This window comes from Lagopus leucura, unplaced genomic scaffold (genome assembly GCF_019238085.1).
Source record: "Lagopus leucura isolate 7727_CA_CO unplaced genomic scaffold, USGS_WTPT01 60212-0_obj-0_obj, whole genome shotgun sequence".
Classification (NCBI taxonomy): domain Eukaryota; kingdom Metazoa; phylum Chordata; class Aves; order Galliformes; family Phasianidae; genus Lagopus; species Lagopus leucura.
The window spans coordinates 2,313-23,475 of NW_024966552.1; the positions used below are offsets into that span (position 1 = coordinate 2,313).

At 62.1% G+C, this 21,163-nt stretch overlaps 3 protein-coding genes across 12 annotated transcripts; all 3 read right to left on the reverse strand.

The window, feature by feature from the left end:
• Positions 1-333: 333 nt before the first annotated feature.
• On the reverse strand, positions 334-13,886 carry LOC122192626 (tropomyosin alpha-3 chain). 10 transcript variants are annotated; one of them, XM_042893234.1, is made up of 11 exons: positions 13,732-13,886; positions 11,507-11,640; positions 10,696-10,813; positions 10,421-10,491; positions 9,048-9,123; positions 8,525-8,587; positions 8,376-8,445; positions 6,696-6,774; positions 4,850-4,919; positions 1,947-2,069; positions 1,312-1,400 (listed from the first exon to the last, which is right to left on the reverse strand). In XM_042893234.1, exons 1-10 carry the CDS (start codon positions 13,861-13,863, stop codon positions 1,992-1,994), a joined length of 891 nt encoding a protein of 296 aa, XP_042749168.1. In that variant the 5' UTR covers positions 13,864-13,886; the 3' UTR covers positions 1,312-1,400; positions 1,947-1,991. The 10 variants fall into 10 exon arrangements, 9 of the variants coding, with proteins under 9 accessions (XP_042749171.1, XP_042749174.1, XP_042749168.1 ...); XM_042893235.1 differs by lacking the exon at positions 9,048-9,123 and adding an exon at positions 9,594-9,669; XR_006182654.1 differs by lacking the exon at positions 4,850-4,919.
• A 155-nt stretch (positions 13,887-14,041) lies between these two features.
• Positions 14,042-15,712, reverse strand: LOC122192627 (tropomyosin alpha-3 chain-like). The gene is made up of 3 exons (XM_042893245.1): positions 15,510-15,712; positions 15,154-15,283; positions 14,042-14,118 (listed from the first exon to the last, which is right to left on the reverse strand). Exons 1-3 carry the CDS (start codon positions 15,621-15,623, stop codon positions 14,042-14,044), a joined length of 321 nt encoding a protein of 106 aa, XP_042749179.1. The 5' UTR covers positions 15,624-15,712.
• A 3,362-nt stretch (positions 15,713-19,074) lies between these two features.
• Positions 19,075-20,980, reverse strand: LOC122192628 (protein C1orf43 homolog). The gene is made up of 6 exons (XM_042893246.1): positions 20,857-20,980; positions 20,576-20,684; positions 20,410-20,463; positions 20,038-20,204; positions 19,887-19,945; positions 19,075-19,513 (listed from the first exon to the last, which is right to left on the reverse strand). The coding sequence occupies exons 1-6, from the start codon at positions 20,917-20,919 to the stop codon at positions 19,315-19,317; spliced, it is 651 nt and encodes a 216-aa protein (XP_042749180.1). The 5' UTR covers positions 20,920-20,980; the 3' UTR covers positions 19,075-19,314.
• Positions 20,981-21,163: the final 183 nt, after the last annotated feature.

Below are 21,163 nucleotides of genomic sequence, written 5' to 3' on the forward strand. Positions count from 1 at the left end.
CAAGAAGGCACCACGACGAACACAACGAGGGCGAGAAGAGGAAAGCGCTGAGCCCGCCGCATCCTGTCAGCGACACAAAATGGCGCCGCCCGCAGAGCTCTCTTCCCGCCCTCCTGCAGGCTTCGCTCTGCGCGTGCGCGTTAGGACGACGCGCACCCGGCATCCGCTGACTGCGCATGCGCATTAAGACCACGTGCACCGCATTCGCTGACTGCGCATGCGCGATGCCCCGCCCTCGCAGCGCGCCAATTTCCCTCAAGAGTCCGTGCGCGCGCCCCGCCCCCCCCCTCCCCAAGCGCTCCCCCACACCGAACAGAGTGAGGCGACACGGTGTGGAGAGATCGCTTTTTATTTCAAAAGACAGTAAGACAAGTTCTCAATTCAGTATCAAAACACTCGACATGGTTCTTTTGTTTGCTTTTTTTTTTTTTTCCTCCAGATTGGCCCCGTAACCACGATGAGCACACAGCAACGGCCCAGCCTGCCTGCGCTCGGCCTCACAGACACCACAGGGTGAGACGTGGGAGCTCTGCGGGCCCGGAGGGAAAGGCCTCTGCCTGGGGAGGCAGAACTGCTTGGAGAAAACCAGGACTGAAGCTGTCAGGCTGAGCCCAGGGATGAGGGGCAAAGCACTGAGTGAAGGCAGAGCCACCCCTGGGCATCGGGAGCCACGGCTGCGTGGAACCCGTGAGAAAGGAAAGGGAAACACCGGGGAAGGAAAAGGGAACAACCACCGACCCAACAGCTTGAGCTGTTTGGAGAACAAGGGGAAAAAATTAAAAAACAAAAACAAAAACAAAAAAAAAAAAAACACAAAAAAAAACCCTGCTTTTGCTCAAATTGCTTCTCCACAGAGTTACCTTAAAGCTGAGAAATGGAACTGCTCGTTTGGCAAGCAGCTCTCAGAGCAAAGCGTGCCCAGCCCAGCCCCACTCCCACCTCCTCTCCCCCAAACTGGGCTCCAAGGGGTTAATACCAAAATTAAAGCCCAGAGCTTTGTTTGTAGCTCACCAGCATCGCTTATTTGGAATGTTTACAATGGTTGCTACAAAAGAAAAAAAAAAAAGGAAAAAGAAGGTAGTTACAAATGTGTACATCTCAAACATGCTCTCCCCCGACATTATTGCATCGTTTATTTCCCTTAATTACGCTGTGTGAAGCTCTGCCCAACCCGGTGACCTCTAACCCCCAGGTGAAGAAGCAGAGCTGCATTGGGGCAAGTTGGCAACAGAAAGGAAACGGAGCCCAAGGGTTAGAGGGCAGCGGGGGCTGGGCTGACCCCGGGCGTCGTGTGGCAGAGGCAGCAGCGGGGCTCCATTACATCTCGTTCAGGTCTAGCAGGGTCTGGTCCAGCATTCGTTGCGTGCAGAGATGCTCCTCTTTGGTGGATTTCAGTTTATCTGGCAGGAAGCAAGAGGCAGAGTTACAAGTCGGCTTCAGGCAACGGAGAGACCTCGGCCACAGAAAGCTCACGCCTGCCCCTTCCCAGCGTTCTCAAACCGTGGGTGCCTGGCTGGTTGCAGTGAGCAGCTCTGGAGTTTACCTGTTTCTTTGCAGCCCTCGTTCTCACGCCGCTGCTGCTCCGCAGGACGCGCTCTGAGCTACTGCTGTGGGCAGCACTGTGCATGCAGGTGCCTCAGACTGCAGCTAGCTTCCCCCCGGGGCTTCAACGCTTCAGACAGCAGCCCCCGTGGCCCAGCAAGCCACCCAAGAGCAACTTAAGGATTAAACACACGTAAGAAACCAGCCCCTAGGATTACAACCGATTGTGCCCCCTTCCCCCCCAGCGCAGGATAGAGATGCCAAGCTGGCCACCGGGACCATTGCTACCTAGCAGCAGGGAGCAGACAACCAAGGAGAGCGCGAACAGCAGGCAGTGAGCGAGTAGGAGCGGGGTGCTGCAGCTCTGCCCGAGGCTCGGGGCAGCTCGCGCAGTCGGTTCTCACATTGTCCTTAAGCCAGGAGGAGAGCTCAGATCAGCAACTAGCACTCTAGGTGCGCTTTACTCCATAGGTGAGCCCACCCATACCACTGAAGAAATCCACGCCTCGGGACGCCGGGTAGCCACGCTGTGGGAAGACGGCCTTTAGGAACAGGCGGGTGCTCAGAGCTGCTCTCCACCTCCCAGAGGGGCAGGGAGGGGCTGCAGCCACCCCAGGGTCAGAGACAGCACGCGGCACACGCAGCAAGCAGCATCTCTCCTACAGCACTAACTACTGCAGCATTTCAGGGCTCCCTGCGGGCACTCGAGAGACAGCTGCACGTTGTGGGTTCAGAGACTTGCTCTCAAAACACCCGCAAGCTTCCCCAACCCGTCCTGGGACTCCACAGCCGCTCTGAGATGAGGCATCACTGCTTCCCCCAGACCTCTGAGGTCGACTTGGCTACACAGGAAAGCACTACAGGTGTGCGGCGTCTCACAGACAGCGAGGTCAGTCATTTATTGTTAGGAGCCATCATTCCATGCAGCAGGAAATCCTACAGTCAGTCAGCTAACAGTAATTACGTTCTAGCCCGTGACAGGCATCTTCCAGCAGGCACGAGCCTGACTTCACACCACCCCTCTCTGGGTGGGTGCAGCCGTTCTGGTTCCCTGGAGGAGCCAGGCAGCCCCCTGTGCAAGTGAACAGGGCTGCTGAAAGATCAGCCAAGGCTGAGAGGTTTTTCACCGAGAATACAGGTCACTTGTATAATAATAATAATAATAATTTTTTAAAAAGCTCTTAAAATGAGTTAGAGAAGAAATTCAACTGCCCCGTTCAACAGCAGCGGTTGCATAGAATTTGCAAGTCTGCCAGGCTTAAGAGTGCTCAGATCTCAGTGTGGTCCACAGCACTGGTGGTCGCAATTAGCTCGCTTAATGGCATTAGTGGCCCCTTCTCAGTCACACAGATCATGCAGCGTTAGCTTCAGCTCGTTAGAGAGCAGGCGGTTTTTCTCGAGCTGGCTGTACAGGCGCTCTGCAGCAGCAACAGGACGAGGGGAAGAAGAGGAAGAGAGAAAAAGAGAGAAAGGGCAGGTTAGTAGAGCAGCCAGAGGAGCACGTCCATAGCCTGCCTGTGAGGACCGAGCCCGGGCTATCGCACCGAGGAAGCTGGGAAGAACAAAGGTTTACCGCGCTCTAATTTGCTTCTGAGCTCGGGAAGATCGCAGTGGAAGCCACGCGCGGGCAGAAGTGGAAGTGCTGCCAAAGGTTTGGGAAGGCAAAGGAAGGGAGAACGCCAGAAGAGTCCGCAGGCTGGGCTGCACCGCAGACAGGGAAGGAGAAGGATGTGGGATGTGCTTTAAGCCCGTGGAGGGCTCTGAAGAAAGAGTCCCACAGCAGCTGAACCACAAACACCTCCCAGGGTCCGATTCCTGCACTTGGGGGATTCCAGGCAGTGAAAAAAATCCCTAGGCCACAGCTTCCAGCTGGATAGAAATCATCCTCGTAGCTGCGGTGGCACACAGCACACCATGATGAGCACAAAGCACAGCTGCTGCCTTCACACCTCACACCCTGCAGGTGCTACAGGGACCCCAGGAACCTCCAGCGACCTCAGGAGGGCCGCGCTGTTCCTCGTTACTTTCAATCTAGGAGCAATTGCTCCCAAGCAAGGCCTGCCCACGTCAAGTTCAGGTGTTCCCCTGAGCAGTCACAGCACATCCCTCCCTGCCCCCCGAGCCACCCTGACATCCGCACACAGGGGAGAAGCTTCCCCTCACCCAGCTGCACCCCGCTCTGCAGGACAGAGGGTGGCAGCGCTGACTGACCCCCCTTCCAAGCCACCAAGGGACAAAACAACAACTGGAGGAGCTGAAATTTCCACCCTGCTGCAACCCAAGCAGGAGCAGAGGGAAGCTGTGCTGCAGGGGGGCACCAGCACCAGCCTGCCCTGCATGCAGGCTCCCAACATCACCCTCCCAGCTGGGCCTGGGTCTCTGATGGGATGGGAAGAGATGGGATGAAACTGCAGTCAGTGGAAGGGCGAGCAACCAGAGGCTGGGGCAACGGCAGCTCCCAGGCAGTATTACTGCTTGTGGGCAGAGCCCTGACAAGGCGCCCATGTGAGGGAGAACCCGACTGCAGTCATCACCGTGACCTTCCTGACACCTCGGGAACGGCTTCCGAACACGGAGCGGCCGCTCACATCTGCAGGGCTGCAGCAACGCCTGACCTGCTCTGCTCCCCTCCCAGCCTGCAGGGCGGCCTCACAGCCATGCGGAGCCCCACGACCCTTCGTGGTCGGCTTATCTGCGCCTGCAGCAATCCTGCACCGGGAGCCCAGCCTGTGGCAACCAGCCTGCACAAGCCCTGCAATCCCGTCAGACCAGAAGCTTCCCAAAACCTCCCAGGGCAGGAATTGCATCACCCACCCACTGTGGAGTTCCACCAGGATGAGCGGGGAACGGGCTTGCCCGCAGCCCAGCCTTCAGGAACGTGGTTTGCAACGCCTGCTCCGCTCCATGGGAGCAGGTAACAAAACCCAGAGCCAGGACCTCCCCTCGAGGAGAGGCCATTTCACAAGGGCAGGGAGCACCGTGCCACCTCCAGCGGGGAGAACTGGCAGGCAGTGCTGGCTGGAAGCCTCCACCTCCCAGGAGGTAACGAGAGGCCGCCCCCCGCACAGCCAGACCCCCCACCTCAGCTGCACAGCTGGGTACCGACAAGGATTCTCACTTCTGGGAGTAGAGCTCCGCAAAGCATCCAGACAACATCTGCAGAGCTTCCCAAGCTCTTACTCTGGGATTCCTCACAGAAGTGCCTCCTCCTCCCCTGCCCCACACAGGGGACAGCCCTAACACGGCTCAGCGTGCGACCGTGCCGACTGGGAGCGCCACGTGTGTGCAGAGCAGGCTGTGCACAAACCTGAGGTTCGGGGAACCAGGGGAGATGTCCCATTTCACCAAAGCTCGATTCCTGAAGGGCTCTTCGGGCCCTGTGGCAGAGGAACCAATCCAGGAAGGAAGAAGCATTGGAGAAGCCACCGCGAGGCAGCACAGAGTTACAAGAGGCAAATCAGTTTTCACGGTCCCAGAGCAACCAGAAAGACTCCAGACTCACACCGGCAGCGACGTGTTACGTGCCTGCAGCCGTGCTCAGTGTCCTGCTGTACGCCACATCCACCCCCCAAGGCTCCTCCGCCACCCCCAGCCCCACGCAGGAGCCCGAGCTGTGCTTTGTGAGCCCCCCGGCACTGCTGCAGCTCTGCCCTCTGAAGCAGGAGCCGTTCGCACCCACCCCACGCACAGCACCCAGACTGCTGCTGCCCTGCTGGAAGTCAGCCAGAGGCACGCGGTGTTCAGCAGCTCACACCTCACCAGGTGTGCAAGCCAGCACGTGACAACCAAGGCCAGGAGCGCTACAGGTGAGGGGCGCCTTCAGCCATGCTGACAGACACAGCTGGAGGACGTCCTGCTCCGACACAAGGCCCCTCCTGCACCCTATACAGAGCGTGCAGAGCTGCAGTTTGCATCTGTGAGCTGCTAACGCACCCACAGCGAGACATCCAGCGCATTAACCAAGGCTGTGTTCCACCACGGCCCGGGGGGCGACACCAGCGTGAGGGCAACATCGCAACTGTTACTCTAAAGCAGCAGCAAGTGGTCACTAGAAACCCGTTTCTCAACAGCACCAGCTCTTCTATTCACACCAGAGTTGTTTTTCCTTTAAAAAGGTGACATCATGCTCGAGGAAGAGGCAAGAGAAATACAAAAGGCGCTTTATGGCTCTCCGTAAGATATGCAGATGAGAACAACGCGCTCCCAGCTACACGCAGACATGGCAGAGGGCAGCCCCTCAGAGCACGGCAGTGTCTGGCACACGGCTCAAACACAGGGAGCTTTGTTTAGGAGCGAGTGCAGCGTAACTGGGAGCTGCTGCCGCCGTCAAGCTTCAGCATCCCGGCAGCTCATTCCCAGGGATGCCCTGTGCACAGTGAGTGGGAAAAAAGGTGCTGGAATTCAGAGCGAGATGACGAGAGCGTGAGTGCAGGGCGCAGGTGCAGAACAAGCCACCAAGCAGAAAGGCAAATCCAAAGTGGAGTTTGGAATCGCAAGATTCATCTGTGTGAAACAGAAGGAGACACCGGGTTGAAGAGAAATGCAAGTGTTTGTGCACGGCAAACTCGGCTGGGGGCTCTCGGTGCTGCGTTAGGGCTCCTCACAGTGCAGATCCCTGGCCTCCCCTGTTAGTGGTAAGGACTGCGCAGAGCGGCTGTTAGCACAACTCACCGCCGATCCCAACGCAAAGCCAAGGAGCAAAGTTGCAGAAACACGAGTTCAGCTACTTCCACAGATCAGATCGTGGTCCAGTCCGTCTCCAGGCTGCCTGGCAATCCCCACGGAGCCCAGCCAGCTGCTCCTCTCCCCAGAGGAACCTGAGGTCGCAGCCTGGCGGCTCCAGCGGGCAACTGAGGCACCGCAGGGAGCCTCTGCAGCGGGGGACTGGAAACGGCACTCCTCAGAGTTGGACTCAGAACCCTTTCAGGCCAGCACAGCTCTCGGTGTTACGCATGCAGCTCCCAGGGCCCTACAGTTAGAAGGCAGCGTGCTGCAGGGCAGCCTCCACAATCCCGGAGGCACAGATCTGTAGAAGTAACCTAAACAACACGGTGCCATTGATTCTCCAGCTACGAAAATCACAGCAAACCAAGCAAGCTCTGGCGGTCTAGCCTGCTGAAGCGAGAGGCAAACACCAGCCAGCTCATATTTACATGGAAGTCATGTCATTCAGGGCGTGGTCCAGTTCCTCACTAATTGCTTTGTACTTCAGTTTCTGGGCATAGAGCTCATCTAGAAGAGGTTTAGGAGGAGAACAAAAGGGAAACAATGAGGGAAGGCACAGGAGTTCTTCCAACACCCTGGGGCAGGAAAAGCAGCGTGGGATTGGTGACCAGAAGACAAATGAAGTCAGATGGGAGCCACCACGACTGCGCCGCGTGGCTGCTGGTGCCTGAGCAAGGAGTGGGAGGTTTGACACGGCCTGAGGACAGCCTGAGCAGCTCAGACCCCACGGCTCATGAGAATGAGCCGCTCGGCCAGGTCAGCATGAGCCACAAGGGGAGAGCAGCTCCACCTAAGGAGATGATTGCTAAACCAGAGGAGGGCACGGATCAGCGAAGGGCTCTGTTCTCACCTTGGGTTTCAATACAAAAACCTGTTTGGGAGAAGTCAGTTAAGTAACAGCGGTGAGCAAGAGAGGGAATTCCCATCCCGTGGGATGAGCCCAACAGAAGGGCCACACCTGGGCTCTCATCAGATAATGGAGCAGGCTGGGCACTGCCACCTTCCACGGGGGTGGCAGCCTTGAATCTCACACCGCCGTGCTCCCAAATGGTGCAGAGCTGGCAGGCTCCTGCCCAGGCTGCAATGTTGTGGCATTCACAGCTTCCCAGGGCCCGGAGAATTTTATCGGTTGTCATAAACTAGGTCACCTCAGCAGCAATGCCAGAAGGAGCCAACGCTCAATCAACATCTTTCGAGGGCAGCATGCAGGGACTTGGGAGGATTTCAGCTCCCCTGGACCACAGGGTGGCTCAGATTGCTGCTTGGCTGCAGTTCTGGAACAGCTCTGCTGACAACGCTGCTATTTCTGGAGTAACCCAGGAGTTTTACTCGGGCTGTAGGCTGTGGCTTTCCATCTCCAAGACCTGGCACTAAAAGGCTGCTAAGGCCCATGCTGTGGCAGGAGGCCCGCAAGAGCTCTGGCTCGCCAGCGTGGCTGCTCCACCACAGCTATCTATGGAAGAATCCACAGCCTCGGATCTGAGGAGGCAGCTGGAGCTTTCTCCTTGCACAGCTGGGAGAGAGGAGAGGCTGCAGCAGCAGGAACGCTCCTAAAGTACTGTGAAACCAGGAGGAAAGGAGCCCAGCATCAGCCAGACCAGAGGACTTCTGGCAATTAGGGGCACTTTTATCTTGAATTGACGCTGGGGAGCCTCAGGCCTGAGGGTTGGTTCCTTACTGCCTGCAGTAACGCTGTCTGCAGACAGGCCACAAGCAGCAAATTCCACACAAAAGAATGTTATCGTAACCAATCCCTGCGAGTTCAGGTGGTTTTTTTTCCCCCCCTGTGCCACTCCTTAAATGGGGTTAAGCTGGAGCACGGGAATCCAGTTACATTCCTGAGGACAGGACAGCCAAGATCACCGCTCTCTCGCTATCTGTGCCATCAGGCAGGGCGTTGGGAAGCTCGAGGGCCGCCTCAGCGCAGCCAGGGAGCCGCAGCCAGGGCAGATCGTGGCCCGGAGGCACCAGCTGCACACAGGCAATGGGTTCAGCCTCGCTCCGAGCGACTCAGAGCAGCACCGCCGCTCCCCAGCTGCCTGGGAGGCAGTTGTTCTCAGCTCCCCACTCATCACCACGCTCCCTGGCTTCCCCTCCCCAAGATGTACCTTCCAAATCATCGATGGTCTTCTCCAGCTTGGCTACGGAGCGCTCAGCAAACTCAGCACGGGTCTCCGCCTGCAGACGGGAGCGAGGCAGTCAGCGCGACGGCTTCTGCTACACAGGGCAGACCCGCCTGAGCCACCCCACCGCTCACCTCTTTGAGTTTATCGGTCAGGATCTTGATCTCTTCCTCGTATTTATCCTCTTTTTGGGAGTACTGCGGGGAAGGAAAGCAATAGGTGACCTGCAGCCCTCGGCGGCCTCGTGCATCTCCTGTCCTAAAGCCTACAGCTACAAAGGGACACTTCAACTCCCCACTGCAGTACGCATGCCCACAAACTTCCAAACTCTGAGCCCTCGCTCCAGGAGGGCTGGGTCAGACAGCAAGTCCCACACCATGCACGTAACACACCAACTCAGGCACAGGAAAAACTCTCATCCCAGCAGCATTAACGTCCCAGCCGCCCCGAGGCAGGGGCACAGGCAGACCTCCCGCACTCACAGCTTCTACAGTCAGATCAGTCCTGTGCTGAAATCCACCACCTCTCCTGGGAAAGCAAGCACGGCTCTCCTCGCTTAAGGCTGCAGCTGCATTATCTCCATCCCAGTGGATGCTCTGCTGTCACGCACCCTTCCAGCAAAGCAAACGTTTCTGGCCCTTGGAAAAGTAGCCCTACCTTCTCAGCCTGAGCCTCAAGAGACTTGAGATTGTTGGTGACATTCTTCAGCTCCTCCTCCAGCTCGGAACATTTACTGCGGGGTTTCGTAAAGAAAGAGGGGAGGAAAAAAACAAAACAAAGGAAAAGAAGTGGGAGGAAAAGACAGGAGAGAGGAGAAGTGAATCCATGTGCAGGGGAGAGCAGGGAGTTCTTCAGGAGACTGTCTGCGATCAGACGGGATGGGACCTTGCTTTGAAGCACTTCTGCAGAAAGCAAGTTCCCTTCTAGCCTCCAAGGTCATGTTTTGGATACGCTGCCAGCGCGGGCACCAGGCAGCCAGCGGCACAGCCGGGACCTGGCGTCCTCACGTAGAAGCTGCACGTTTGTTCTGCTGAAAGGAGGGAAGCTGCTCCGACAGACAGATGGGCAGCTGCCACCACTCAGACAGGACAGAGGACAGAACATTCCAGGAGAGAGAAGGACGCAATGAAGCTGAGGGAAGGAGCGCAGCGAGAAGTCCACGAGAGTTCTGGTTTAATGGCTCGAGGAGGGAACGGTTAGTACCTTTTCTTCGGCAACAGACAGACACTTCAAGTTCTGGTCCATCACTCTGATCTGCTCCTGCAGCTCCCGGACACGACTGTTAGTGACGTTCACATGATGGCACAAGCCAGGTGGGGGCAAGGGTCAAAAGGAGCACCAAGAACACAACACCGCAGAGCCAAAAAGGGGCAGGGGAGAAACACAAAGAAGTCATGGTCACGACATGCGTGTCTGGGCAGGAAGCACGGCGCCGCTGCTGCACACGTGCTGGCTTTGTTAGACGAGGCCCGCAGTACAGAACGGCCCTGGGCAGCTCCTGGAGGCGCACGAAAGGAGCCTGAGCGGCACATCTGCCACCTCTGCTCCAAGCAGGAGCTCAGCTCGCTACTCAGCAGTGCAAACATCCCCGTGATGGCTGGAAACGCTGAAGGAGGCCAGAGACCAGCCTCAGCCCCAGCTCCGCTCTCTGCTCCCGGGGAGGAGCCCTCGGCCATTTTAGGCTCAGCGCCACGTGCCCCACAGCGGTGTGTGCGCATCCAGTGACCAAACGCAGCGCTGGTGGCTACGAGCCTTGAAAGCCCGACCTCAACAGCTACAGAGGCACTCGTGCAAAGGTCTGAACATCTCTGTGCAACGCGAGGCACGGCGTGTTGGTTTTGATGCACGCAAACTCCACGTTCTCAGTGGATCTCATCCTGTTCCGAGCAGGAGATCAGCCCCAGCTCTTCCATTTGGAGATCTGAGCCCACCCTGTACTTCAGGCCTTGTGTAACAGGGTTAGAAATGCCATCGGTGTTAGTTCCCATGCACAGCTACACGTGCCAGTCACATGCAAGCAGGTTACTCACGACTCCGCGAGCTCAGCTCTCTCCTCAGTACGCTCCAGGTCTCCTTCTATGATCACCAGCTTCCGAGCAACCTGGGAGGGAGAAATCGGAGTTCACAGCAAGGAAGACAAACGCCGCTCTGGTCGCTGCATAAAGGGAATGCCTGCAGGGGCCACTGGCGTTGCCAGAGTCGCTGGCTGGGGGAAGTGAGCCAGGTCCCCCACACTGAGAGCACAGGAAGAGCAGCCACCTCTCCTGGCCAGCATCAGCAGCACAACAGCACCCAGGGCTCTCACCTCTTCATACTTCCTGTCTGCCTCCTCTGCAATGTGCTTGGCTTCCTTCAGCTGGATCTCCTGCAGCTCCATCTTCTCCTCATCTTTCAGAGCTCTGTTTTCAATGACTTTCATGCCTCTGCCCGAAAAAGAAAGAAAGCACATCAGAGAGCGATGACTAAAACAAACCCCCACCAACCGGCAGCAGAATGCACACCAGAGAGCAAACAGCATTCCCAGCCGCAGCGCTGCCCTGCTGAGCCACCACACCTCCGAGGGCAGAGGACGGCACGGGAAAGCAGCGCTGCTGTGCTGCTGCTCAAAGTTAACTGCTGCTTTCAGCACGGCTCCAGCAGCTCACTGCGCTCCTGGAGCACAGGAAGCACTGCTGGGAACAACAGGGCAATTCTGTGCAGGCAAGCCAGGCGCTTCCAGGCTGAAGCACAGGGAAAGCCGAATCTTGATGGCAGACAGCAGCCAGGTCAGGCTGCACGCTACAGAGCGGAGTGCATCAGCCAACTGGAAACGCTGCTGGGACCGCTCCCCTCCAAACCACGTTCCCAGCTCAGGAGCTCCCGGCCAGAAGGGAGCTTGCAGCAGGAGGGGCTCCCCCACCTCCCCCTGCTCCCTCAGGAGAGAACCCAGCAGCCACGGCTCCCCGAAGGCCAACAGCTCCGCTCCAGCAGCAGCAGCAGCAGCAGCAGGTCCTCCCACACCCGGCCTCGCCGTGGCACCGGCTCCCCACCTTCGGAAGCTGAAGATGCCGACAGCATGGGGCCCCATCCAGGGACACCCCAGCATGGCTGACAGCACAGCAGCCTCCCCTGCTCACCTTTCGCTTTCATCTGCGGCCTTCTCAGCCTCCTCCAGCTTCTGCAGAGCGGTGGCGAGGCGCTCCTGGGCCCGGTCCAGCTCCTCCTCCACCAGCTGGATGCGGCGGTTCAGGGATGCCACCTCTGCCTCAGCCTGGGGGGAGCAAGGAGGGCAGCTGAGCCTGCAGCCAGCAGCACAGGGCAGCTGGGGGACAGCAGCAGCACGGAGGAAGCCCAAACCAAGCGGAGGAGCTGCATCCACTTTCTTACACCGAGCCCTGCATTCCGAGATAAGCCTTGCAACATTTCACACGGGCTCACGCACGCAGCAGCCGCTGCCACACAGGTTTCTCGCCTGTCAGCTCGAGCTGACGTGACAGTTTAAGCCATAAACACTAAGTGGATGACTTACACTAATGTCTCTTCTGCACAGCTGCTGTAATCCTGCCAGGCCATCAATCAGCCCTATTTATCCGCTGCTCCAGCGCGCCGTGACAGCTGGCATTTAGCACCAAGTCAGTTTACTCCTGCGATCTGGACGCCAGCGCTGCTCAAATCCGAGCCCCTCTCAACAGCAACTCGAGGAAGATGATCGGCTCTGTGCTCAGAGCTCTGCCTGCCCCACTGAGGGGCCACAGCGCAGCTCTGGGGCTCCGGCCAGCAGCACTCACTGACCCCACAGAGCAGAATCCTCACCAGGCCCAAGCCGGGCTGGGAGCCACTGCCCAGCAACACGTGCCAGCACGATGTTGGGAGCCCACGGGCTCAGCTCATCGCCCAGGGTGCGACCACAGCAGCGACCGAGGTTTAATGAAGCAGCAGAGCTCAGAACCGCCACCCCCAGAGCTCCAGCAACACCCCCAGCAGCCACATCTGCTCCACAAAGCCCTGAGCGGAGCCTGCAGGCAGCCTCAGAGGGACACCGATGCCCCAGGGACACCCCAAAAACGGGCAGCACCCCCTTCAACGGGATTTCCACACCGCTACCAAAATGGAGGCGGTCACAGCCATTTCCCAGCAGCGATCCACCGCAGAGCCCAGCACACAAACACACACCAGGCACGCACGAAATACCCCAGCCTCCAGCAACGAGGCCACGCCGAGCCCACCGGCCATGCCCAAGGAAGGAGGCCAGAGCACGGCCTGCCACAACCCACACCCTGCCTCTGCCCCCCGGCAGGATGCAGGAGCACTTTTGCTTTCGGCTGCAGGCACACCCTGCTCTTCACCATGGAAACCCGCAGCACTTCGATGCACAGCACACCGACCCAGAGCTGCTTCGGAGGAGGAAGTGCTCTGCTCAAAGAGGAACCAAATGACACAGAGCAGGAGAGGAGCAGCTTTCACACCGGTGAACCTCCTCCCAGCAAACGGAGGCACGTCGCTCCGCCATCCCCAGCCCCCCTTCCCCTCCGGGCCGCCTTCCTGCAGGCAGCGCTTCTTCATCCCACCGGGCAGGACGGAGCCCGGCCAGCGCAGCAGTGACACCTCCGGGCAGCCCCACGGCACCTCCCATCACCCCCCATTTCCTTCAGGAAGCGAAGCCTGAGTCAGAAAGCCCGGAGAAGGGAGCCAAGCCAAGGGCAGAGCCGGCCAGCATCGCTTCCCAGGGCGCGGGGAGCAGAGCCGGGGCTGCGGGCTGAGCACGGCTCCGCTCTCACACAGCGGCGCTCCGGTGCGAGCAACGCACGTCGCCATGACAACGCCGCAAGTACGGGAGAATTCCTTATGTGGCTGCAAAGAAAAGCAGCGCGGGGCTGGGAGTGGCCCGGCCGCACCGCACAGCTCCGCCGTCAGCCCCGAACGTCGCTCCGCCGCCATTCCTTCCGGGCACCGGAGCGGCTCCGCAGAACTCCACGGCCCCCCGCGCCCCACGGCGGCACCCCAAAACCGGGACGGAGCTGCGGACCGGCCGCTCCCTGCCGACCCCCGCCCGCCGCCCGGCCCTCCCCGGTCGCAGCGCGGCGTTCCCTCTCGGCGCCCCGCACCCCGCCGTGTCCGCACAGCGCGGCCGGCTCCGCCCTCCCTGCCGACCCTTACGGGACCCTAAATCCCGCTTGAGGCGGCGCAGCCCGGAGCGGAACCCGGAACGGCACCGCGGAGCCCGGACGGAGCCCCCAGCGGTACCGCCCTGATTTTAGGGGCAAAAAAAGCGAAGCTCGGTGACAGCGGCCGACCGCAGCCCGGCCCCACGGAGCCCCGCCGGGACCCCGCAAACCCCGCCGCCCCCCCCCCCGACCCCCACCTGCTCTCGGTTCCGGCGCTCGGCCTCCACCTCCCGCTGCAGGCGGTCCGCCCGCTCCTCGGCATCGTCCGCCTGCTGCTGCAGCACCTGAATCTTACGCTTCACCGCCTCGATGGTGGTGGCCCCCGCCATGATCCCCCTCCGCTCCGCGCCGCGCCCGCCCCGCCCTGAAATACCGGAACCCGCCGCCCCGGCCCCGCCGCACGGGATGTGACGTCACTTCCGCCCGCGCTCCCCCCCTCCTCTCGGCCGCGGCCGGAAGCGCCGCGCCCCTCTCGCGTCGCCTTGGCGACGGCGCGAACCGCGCGGCCTACGGCGGGCCGGGGCCCGAACCGAGGGAACGGGAGGGGAGCGGGCGGCGGGGCGGCCGGGGAGGTTCGAAGCGACCTGCGGGAACGGCGACAGCCCGAACCGGACCGGGCCGTGCCGCGCGGGGCTGTGGTGGCCGCCCTGCCCAGGCCGTGCGGGGCATCGGGGGCTGCCGTGGGGCAGCGCGGCCCGGCCCGTAGGTGAGCGTGGCCGCCGGGCCGCGACCCGCACCGCAGCGCCTGCCCACCCCGTAGAGTTGCCAGCGCTGCTCTGCCCCACGCACCGGGCCCTCTGCAGGCCTTATACGGGCACAGCGGCGGCCGTGCATTCCCGGGGGCTGAGCTCAGCCCACCCCCCCCGCTGTGCCCCCATTCCCAGTTCAGCTCTGCTCCAAACTCTCTGCTGGCAGTGCTGAGCCTCCCCTCACCTCACCTCCCCTCACCTCACCTCCGATCCTCTCACCTCCCCTCACCCCACCCCACACCACCCAATAGGGACTGGCAGCCCCCAGACCCCCACCCAGCCCCCCTGCACACCCCCCTATGAGCCCCAGCCCAATGATCCCCGTGTTATCACTCATGCAGGGCGTGCAGACCTCCATCAAAACGTGACCGAGCGCTGCGAATGGAGCCCGGCAATGCGGGGAGCACAGCACAGCGGTGCCCTCTGTCACCTCCCAATGAGGGACAGCACAACCATGGGGCCGACGAACCCCCAGGACCCCAAATTGTGGTGCTCAGAGGGAGAACAGCCCAGCAAAGGGTCACGCAGGTGCTTCAGCGTCCCCACCCTGCGCTGCCCTGCGGGGGCGATGGCAGCCGAAGCAGCGGGGATGGCAGCAGGGTGACGGCCCTGCAGGTGCCAAACAGAGCCGTGGTGCCACGTGGCTGCCGGGCAGTGAAACCCAGCACGGCTGGTGCCATTGTTTGCTTGGACCCGGCGGCCAACAATAGCAGCGCTGTGCACTTTGTCCTCCGTCCTTCTTTGGCGTCGTTCCTCCTCCAATGGCCGAGCGCTGAGCCCAGCTCCAGGGCTGCCCACCCCCCTCCCTGCACTCAGCCCCGTTTTGGGGACCGTCCCCCAGCCCTGTGCCGGGGCTCCCGTCCCCCATACGCACATCGGCCGCCTTCTTCTCCGCCAACTCCAGCTTCTCCTGGGCGTCCTTCAGGGCCTCTGAGTATTTGTCCAGCTCGTCCTCCGTCCCCTTCAGCTTCTTCTGCATGGCGGCCAGCTCATCCTCCAGCTGCAAGCACCACAGCCGTCACCGCGCACCCCATGTGGCCGGGGGGGATTCACTCTTTGCCCCCACGCGCTCCTTCCCACCCCACACCACTCTCAGTCCTTCCCAACCACCCAGCTGGAAGGGGGGGCTGCCCCACAGCACGGCCCCAACCCCCCCGTCGGATGCGGACCCCCCCGCCTCAGCCCTGCTGCCGGTTCCCCTTCAGCCATCTCCCATCGCGCCCCACCTGCTTGCTCCTCTCCTCCGCCTGTTTCTGCTCTGCCTCCGCCTGCTCTGCCCTGTCCAGGGCGTTCTCCTTGTCCAGCTTCAGCATCTGCATCTTCTTCTTGATGGCCTCCATGGCTGCGGGGTTCGGGGCTCAGCGCAGCGGGGCGGAGGGCGGCACTCAATGGCCCTGCTGCCCGCTGCCGCCCGGTTTATGGGCGCGCTCCGCTCCGTGGGCGCAGGGCTTTGCCTTTCTTGGCCCTCCCCACCCCCCCCCCCATGCTCCCAAAAAGTCTCTGCTCGGGACCCATTGTCTGGCGTGGGGGGGTCCAGGCGGCTGCGGCCTTATTTGGGCTCCTGCAGGACAGCTGGGGCAGTTATAAAAAGCAGCAGCAGGTCGGCAGGTGGGGGTCCCGCATTGTCCTGGCTGCCCGCCCCCCCCTGCAAGGGGACACCCATATTGGCGGCACAGGGACACCGCGTCCCAGCCCAGCAGCTCCATGCGTACCAAAGCAGGGGGGCGATGGGGTCCTGGCCCCCCCTCCTGGCCCCCCTGGCTCGGCGGCCGCGGCTCACCTCACCTCCCCTCGTTCCCCAACACCCCCAGTGACCCCCCCGACACCCCGCTGCCCCCAGCCTCGTCCTTCCCCACGCCTGGGGGGCGGTGAGGCAAAGGGCGCTGAGCCCAAGGCTGTTTGAAGAGCAGGGGTTTGGCAGCAGCCCCCGGCCCGCATGGTTCAGCTCTGCAGGGGTGATAGGGGGGCAGCCGAGCCCTCGGGACCCCCCTGACCCCCCCCCAGCACCCTGCCATGGGGCAGGGGATGCTGCTGGCACCCAGGAGCTCTTTGTCCCAGCACGGGGGGGGGGAGGATTGCAGGAGTTCCTTGGCACGGATTTGGGGCAAGAGGCACAGGGCGCCATCGCTGCGCATCGGGGAACAGGTGGTGGGCGCTGAGCCCACGCGGGCGGCACGCGGCGCTGAGCGGCCCTGACGCTGTAAGAATATGTTTGATATTTAGTTGGTTTCCAATAAAACAACCTAATATCAAACATATCAGACAGAGGCAGGGCGGGACGGGCCCGGGGCTCAGCTCCCTGCAAGAGAAAGAGAAGGGGGAGAGAAGGGGCCGAGCGTGCCGGGGCTCCTTCCTCCCTGCAGCTCTGTACCCATGCGCCCCGGCTCGGCCTGCGCTGTGGGGCTGCTGCTCCGTGGGCTCCCGGTCCGTCTGCTGCAATGTGGGGCCGCTCCGTTTCCTCTGGGATCCTTTGGGATCTGGAGGACAAGAAGGAAGCGAACGGCAGCGGGGCTGGAACCGCAGCAGGGCTGGAACCGCAGCAGGGCAGGGCGGTCACGGTCCCACGGCACACGGCGCTACGGCGCAGGGCGGCTCCTGCACGGCTGCAGCCGAGGGACCCCAACTGCGGCTCCTTACCTGCCCGGCTCGGGGGTCTCGGCGGCGGCTCCGGCACCGTTGGCTGCTGTTTATAACCGCGCTCAGCCGCACTCGGTGGGGGGATGCGGCCGGCGAGAGCCCCGGCCCCACACGTGGCCTCGTTCCCATTAATTACCCATCGATGTCCCCCTGCCCCCTCCGCTCAATACGGGTCGATGGCCCCGCGCCGCTGCCGCTGCCCCCGGTCACACGCTGCTGTCATTAGCGGGGATGTCGATACGAGTTCGGCCACAGCCCGGCGCTCTCCCCGTGTCGGGGGCCGCGTGTGACCCTGCCCAAGGACGAGCTGCGTCCTGCGTCCCCCCCGCCGTCCCATCTCTCCCCTGTCTCTGGGTTTCAGGGGATCAAAGAGGGGTCTGCCCGCATCCCCTGCGCTGCCCCATATGTGGCTGCGGCTGCACAGAGGAAGGACCCCCATCTGGGACGGACATCGGGGCCGTCCTCAGCCGTTGCTGGAGGCGCACGACGTGTCGGTGCCGCGATGGGCTTCAGAAATCGGGTTGGGGGGACGCAAAGCCACCGCGGGGGGGATGTGGGGACAAGGACACGGCCCGGGCTGGAGAGCAGGGGGCGGCAGCGGGACGGCAGGGAGGGCGGCTCTGGGGACGGCAGGGACACACGTGGCAGCAGAGCCGGGATGTGGGGCTGTGACGTGATGCGAGGTGACAGCAGCTCTAATGAAGGGCTGCTGGCGGGGGGTGGCGGCCGCACCGCCCCCGGCCCTGTCAATAAGCTGAGCCGGGCAGCGCTGATGGGCCCCGGGGCCGGGAGACACCAAGGTCGGGCGCGGGCAGGGGCCGAGGGAGCGACCCGACGGCGGGCATCGCACGCAGCCCAGCGCAGCGCTGCGGGAACCGGGACGCGAAGCGCGAGAGGCGGCCGTGCTGCCACCTCCCGGCACCGGGATGAGGCGCACGCGGGGATCCGCGCCGCGGTTCGGGCCGGGCTGCCCTCTTTCCTGCCCCCTTTCCTGCCCCTCCGCCCCACAACCACGCAGTGCCCGGTGGGCGCAGCCCCGTCTGTTTCAACCGCTTTATTCCCAGCCGAGCGCCGTTTGATGCCCGGAGACGCCGCTGCCCGCCCGTCACAGCCGCTCCGCGTGGAACGCCTTCCCGCACCGCCGCAGCTCCCGCTGCTGCTGCCGCCGCTCGTCCTGCAGGAGCCGATCCAGAGCCGCCCGCCGCAGCTGTGGGGCCGGCAATGAAGCCCGGGGCAACCAAAGGAGGGGGAGGGGGCCCGGAGCCCCCGGGGGGCACCCACCGCCGTCAGCTCCTTGCCGGCGAGGCGCAGCTCCTCCTCCAGGCTCCAGCGCAGCGCCCCGAAGGACGTGGCCCAAATCTCCTGCCGCTGCTCCCCGGCTGCCAACCCCCAGCTGCAGGGACGCGGGGCGACAAGACAAACGTGGGGACCCCCACTGAGACCCCTTCACCCCCCCCCCCCCCCCGACCCCCTTCGTGCCTCTACCTCTGCACCAACTCCGCACAGGCCTCTATCTCCTTCGCCACCACCTGCAACCAAAGCCACGAGTTCGGGACGCCCAGCCTCACGGGGCGGCAGCTGCAGCCCCCTGCCCACCCCCACCTGCTCCCCATGCGGGGACGGGACCCGGCTGCTCCCTGCCATCACGGCCAGCGCCAGCAGCAGCGCAGACCCCACTGCTGTCCCGTCACCGCGGCGACGGCCCCATGGCAACCGCGGCACGGAGCCGGCAGCACGCAGCGGGCCGGGGGTAACTGGTTTTATTAAAGAGCAATTAAAAAGAGCGCAGAGGCCCGCGGCAGGAGCCCCTTCCCACCCCACGGGGCGCACGGTGCGGTGCCGCTGAGCTGCCGCTGAGAGCGGGGGAACGTCGTCCCCGGGCAGGGAGCCGCTCCTGCAGGGCCGCGTCCGCCCCAGGCGTCCCTGAACGCCGAACAACCCGCAGCCCAACGCGGCTCCTCGGAGCAGCACGAGGCCGACAAAGTATTTACACGCGGTCCCGGCGCCCACCGTCGGGGGGAAAGGAGGGCGTTCGACACCTCGGAAAGATCAGACGAGCGGCTCCGGCGCCCGAGATGCACACAGACAGGACGGACAGACAGCATCAGCCCCTGCTGGCCACCGAGGGAAACAGAGGCAGGGCGGAGAGCCGGCCGGGCTCCACGTCTTTTATAAATAAGTTACAGCTAACCAAAGTTTATTCACAGGGTTGGGGCCGCCGGCCTCGAGCACCTGCAGCGTCCCAGGCAGCCCAAAGGGGCACGGCTCCGCCAGAGGGGGGCTCTGCCAGCCCCACATCCCATGAGGGGGACGCCGAGGGCACGACTGCTTCGTCCCGGCACAAAACCCCCCGGGTTTGCTGTGCCCAGCAGGGGGCTCGTGGAAGGTCCCTGCTCACAGCGTGCTCTCCAGCGTGTTGTAGTTGTCCTTGAAGCTCTTCAGCTCCAGGAAGTGTTTGGCACGTTTGCTTTTCTGGCTGGAAGGCAGGTAGGTGACCTGGATGGTGGCAGGGTTGGAGACTTCGGGGGACAGAGTGAGGTCCTTGGCTGCCGACTGGTGCTGCCTCTGGCTGCTGCCTGCCCGTGCCTTGGTCCTGCAGGGAGAGCTGCGATCAGCACAGGGGGGGGATGCGGCCTCTCCCCCCCAGGAGCTGCTTGGCTGTGGGTTCTGCCCCCCACAGGGCAGATCTGCCCCCCAGATAGCAGCTCTCACATCTTGAAAACCAAAGATGCGTTCCTCTGTGCCGGGCGCAGGGGCGGCGCTGAGCCCATGGCACAAAGATGCAAGAAGGAACGCGGCTGCGAGCCGGTGACAAACCCCAAAACACATAAAGGGCAGGGAAAGCTGAAGGACAGCCCGACTCGGGCTCCTCGCACCCTGGGCTGCTTTTACGCCTCTGTTCACAGCACCAGGCCGGGTTGCTGCGGCCCAAACGCTCCACGCTGCACCCCAGCAGCAAGACTTACACGTTCGCCAGCTCGTTCAAAGCATCCTGGTACTTCAGGTATTCCGGCTTCCCAAAGACCTTCACGCAAACAGGAAAGAGGTTGAAAAGAGGCCCTGGGAGCAACGCGACAGCCCTGCCCAGGGCCGCAGACCAGGGGCAGCCCCACTCACCCCGGTGCCATAGCGGGCGTTCTCGTACCCGTCCAGCAAAGCGTCGATCAAGGCCTTGCGGATGCCTTTGAAGGAGCCGCTGGAGTTCCTCAGTTCCAGCAGATAGGCGCAGAAGTTCTTCCCTATTAAAGATTTCGGGTATCTGCCCTCTGCGTGAAAAGGGATTTCTGCAAAACGAAAACGGAGCAAAGCGGAAGGTTGGCGGCTCCTTAAACCTCCACTCCGCCGCCTCCAATTAACGATTAATTGCTGCCAATGCCAGAGCAGAGCCAGGGCGGCTTAACGACCGCTGCTCTCCAAGCACAGCCCAACCTCTGCCCAACGCAGCCCTGTTTCCTCCCTGCTCCCCCCCCCCCCTTCTCTGTCCCTCACCTGACGTCCGAATCGCATCCAGCGCCTTCATCCTGTACAAGTAATTATAGCAGCCTGGAGAAGAGAAAAACCAAACCGAGGGCTGAGCGGGGCACAGAAAAACCCCCCAAACTGGTGACTGGGCCCAGCAACAAGACAGCAGAACGCCGTGCTTATCGGGATTCACCTTGCGTCTCCAGCTGCAGGAGTCTGCTGTCGTCCTCAGCCAACAGCTGGGGCTCATACTTGATATCCTGCACCCTCGACAGCCTGATGTCGATCTCCTCCTTTAAATCCTGCAGAGCAGAAAAACGAGAGGGGAATTCAGAGCGGGATCACAGGGACGAGCGCAGCCCAGGCCTGGCGTGAAGCAGAGCGAAGCCGTTCCTTCTGCAGCCCTTTGTCCCCACGCCAGGGCGGCAGCTTCCAGCTGTGCCCCATTGGAGGCAGAGCCCTGCAGGAACCGACCTTGGGGGCGTGCTGCCCAACCGGCACGTGGGGGCCGCGCCGGGACTTCATGGCAAAGCGCATGATCTGCCGCTTCACAAAGATGAACAGCAGCACAAAGACCTGGGGGAGCAAAGCAGGGACGGTGCTCAGCACACAGAGCTGCGTCCAACGGGACCCCCCCAAAACTCAGCCCAAAGGGCGTCCCCCAAATCCCACCCCATGGGACCCCCCAAAACCTCCATCCAAACCCCCACCCCACTGCCATCTTCCAAACCCCCAGCCCATGGCTGTACCCCAAACCCTCACCCCACAGGAACCCCCCCAA

Coding starts and splice junctions, on each gene's coding strand:
- LOC122192628 (XM_042893246.1), bottom strand. CDS start 20,919: ATGCGCTTTGCCATGAAGTCCCGGCGCGGCCCCCACGTGCCGGTTGGG. Junction 20,685..20,856: donor TTGGGCAGCACGCCCCCAAG/GTCGGTTCCTGC, acceptor TCTGCTCTGCAG/GATTTAAAGGAGGAGATCGA. Junction 19,946..20,037: donor ACGCCCGCTATGGCACCGGG/GTGAGTGGGGCT, acceptor GTTTGCGTGAAG/GTCTTTGGGAAGCCGGAATA.
- LOC122192627 (XM_042893245.1), bottom strand. CDS start 15,623: ATGGAGGCCATCAAGAAGAAGATGCAGATGCTGAAGCTGGACAAGGAG. Junction 15,284..15,509: donor CGGAGGAGAGGAGCAAGCAG/GTGGGGCGCGAT, acceptor TGGTGCTTGCAG/CTGGAGGATGAGCTGGCCGC. Junction 14,119..15,153: donor GAAGAAGGCGGCCGATGTGC/GTATGGGGGACG, acceptor CCGTTCCCGCAG/GTCGCTTCGAACCTCCCCGG.
- LOC122192626 (XM_042893234.1), bottom strand. CDS start 13,863: ATGGCGGGGGCCACCACCATCGAGGCGGTGAAGCGTAAGATTCAGGTG. Junction 11,641..13,731: donor AGCGCCGGAACCGAGAGCAG/GTGGGGGTCGGG, acceptor TGCTCCCCCCAG/GCTGAGGCAGAGGTGGCATC. Junction 8,588..9,047: donor TTGAGGCTCAGGCTGAGAAG/GTAGGGCTACTT, acceptor CCTTCCCCGCAG/TACTCCCAAAAAGAGGATAA.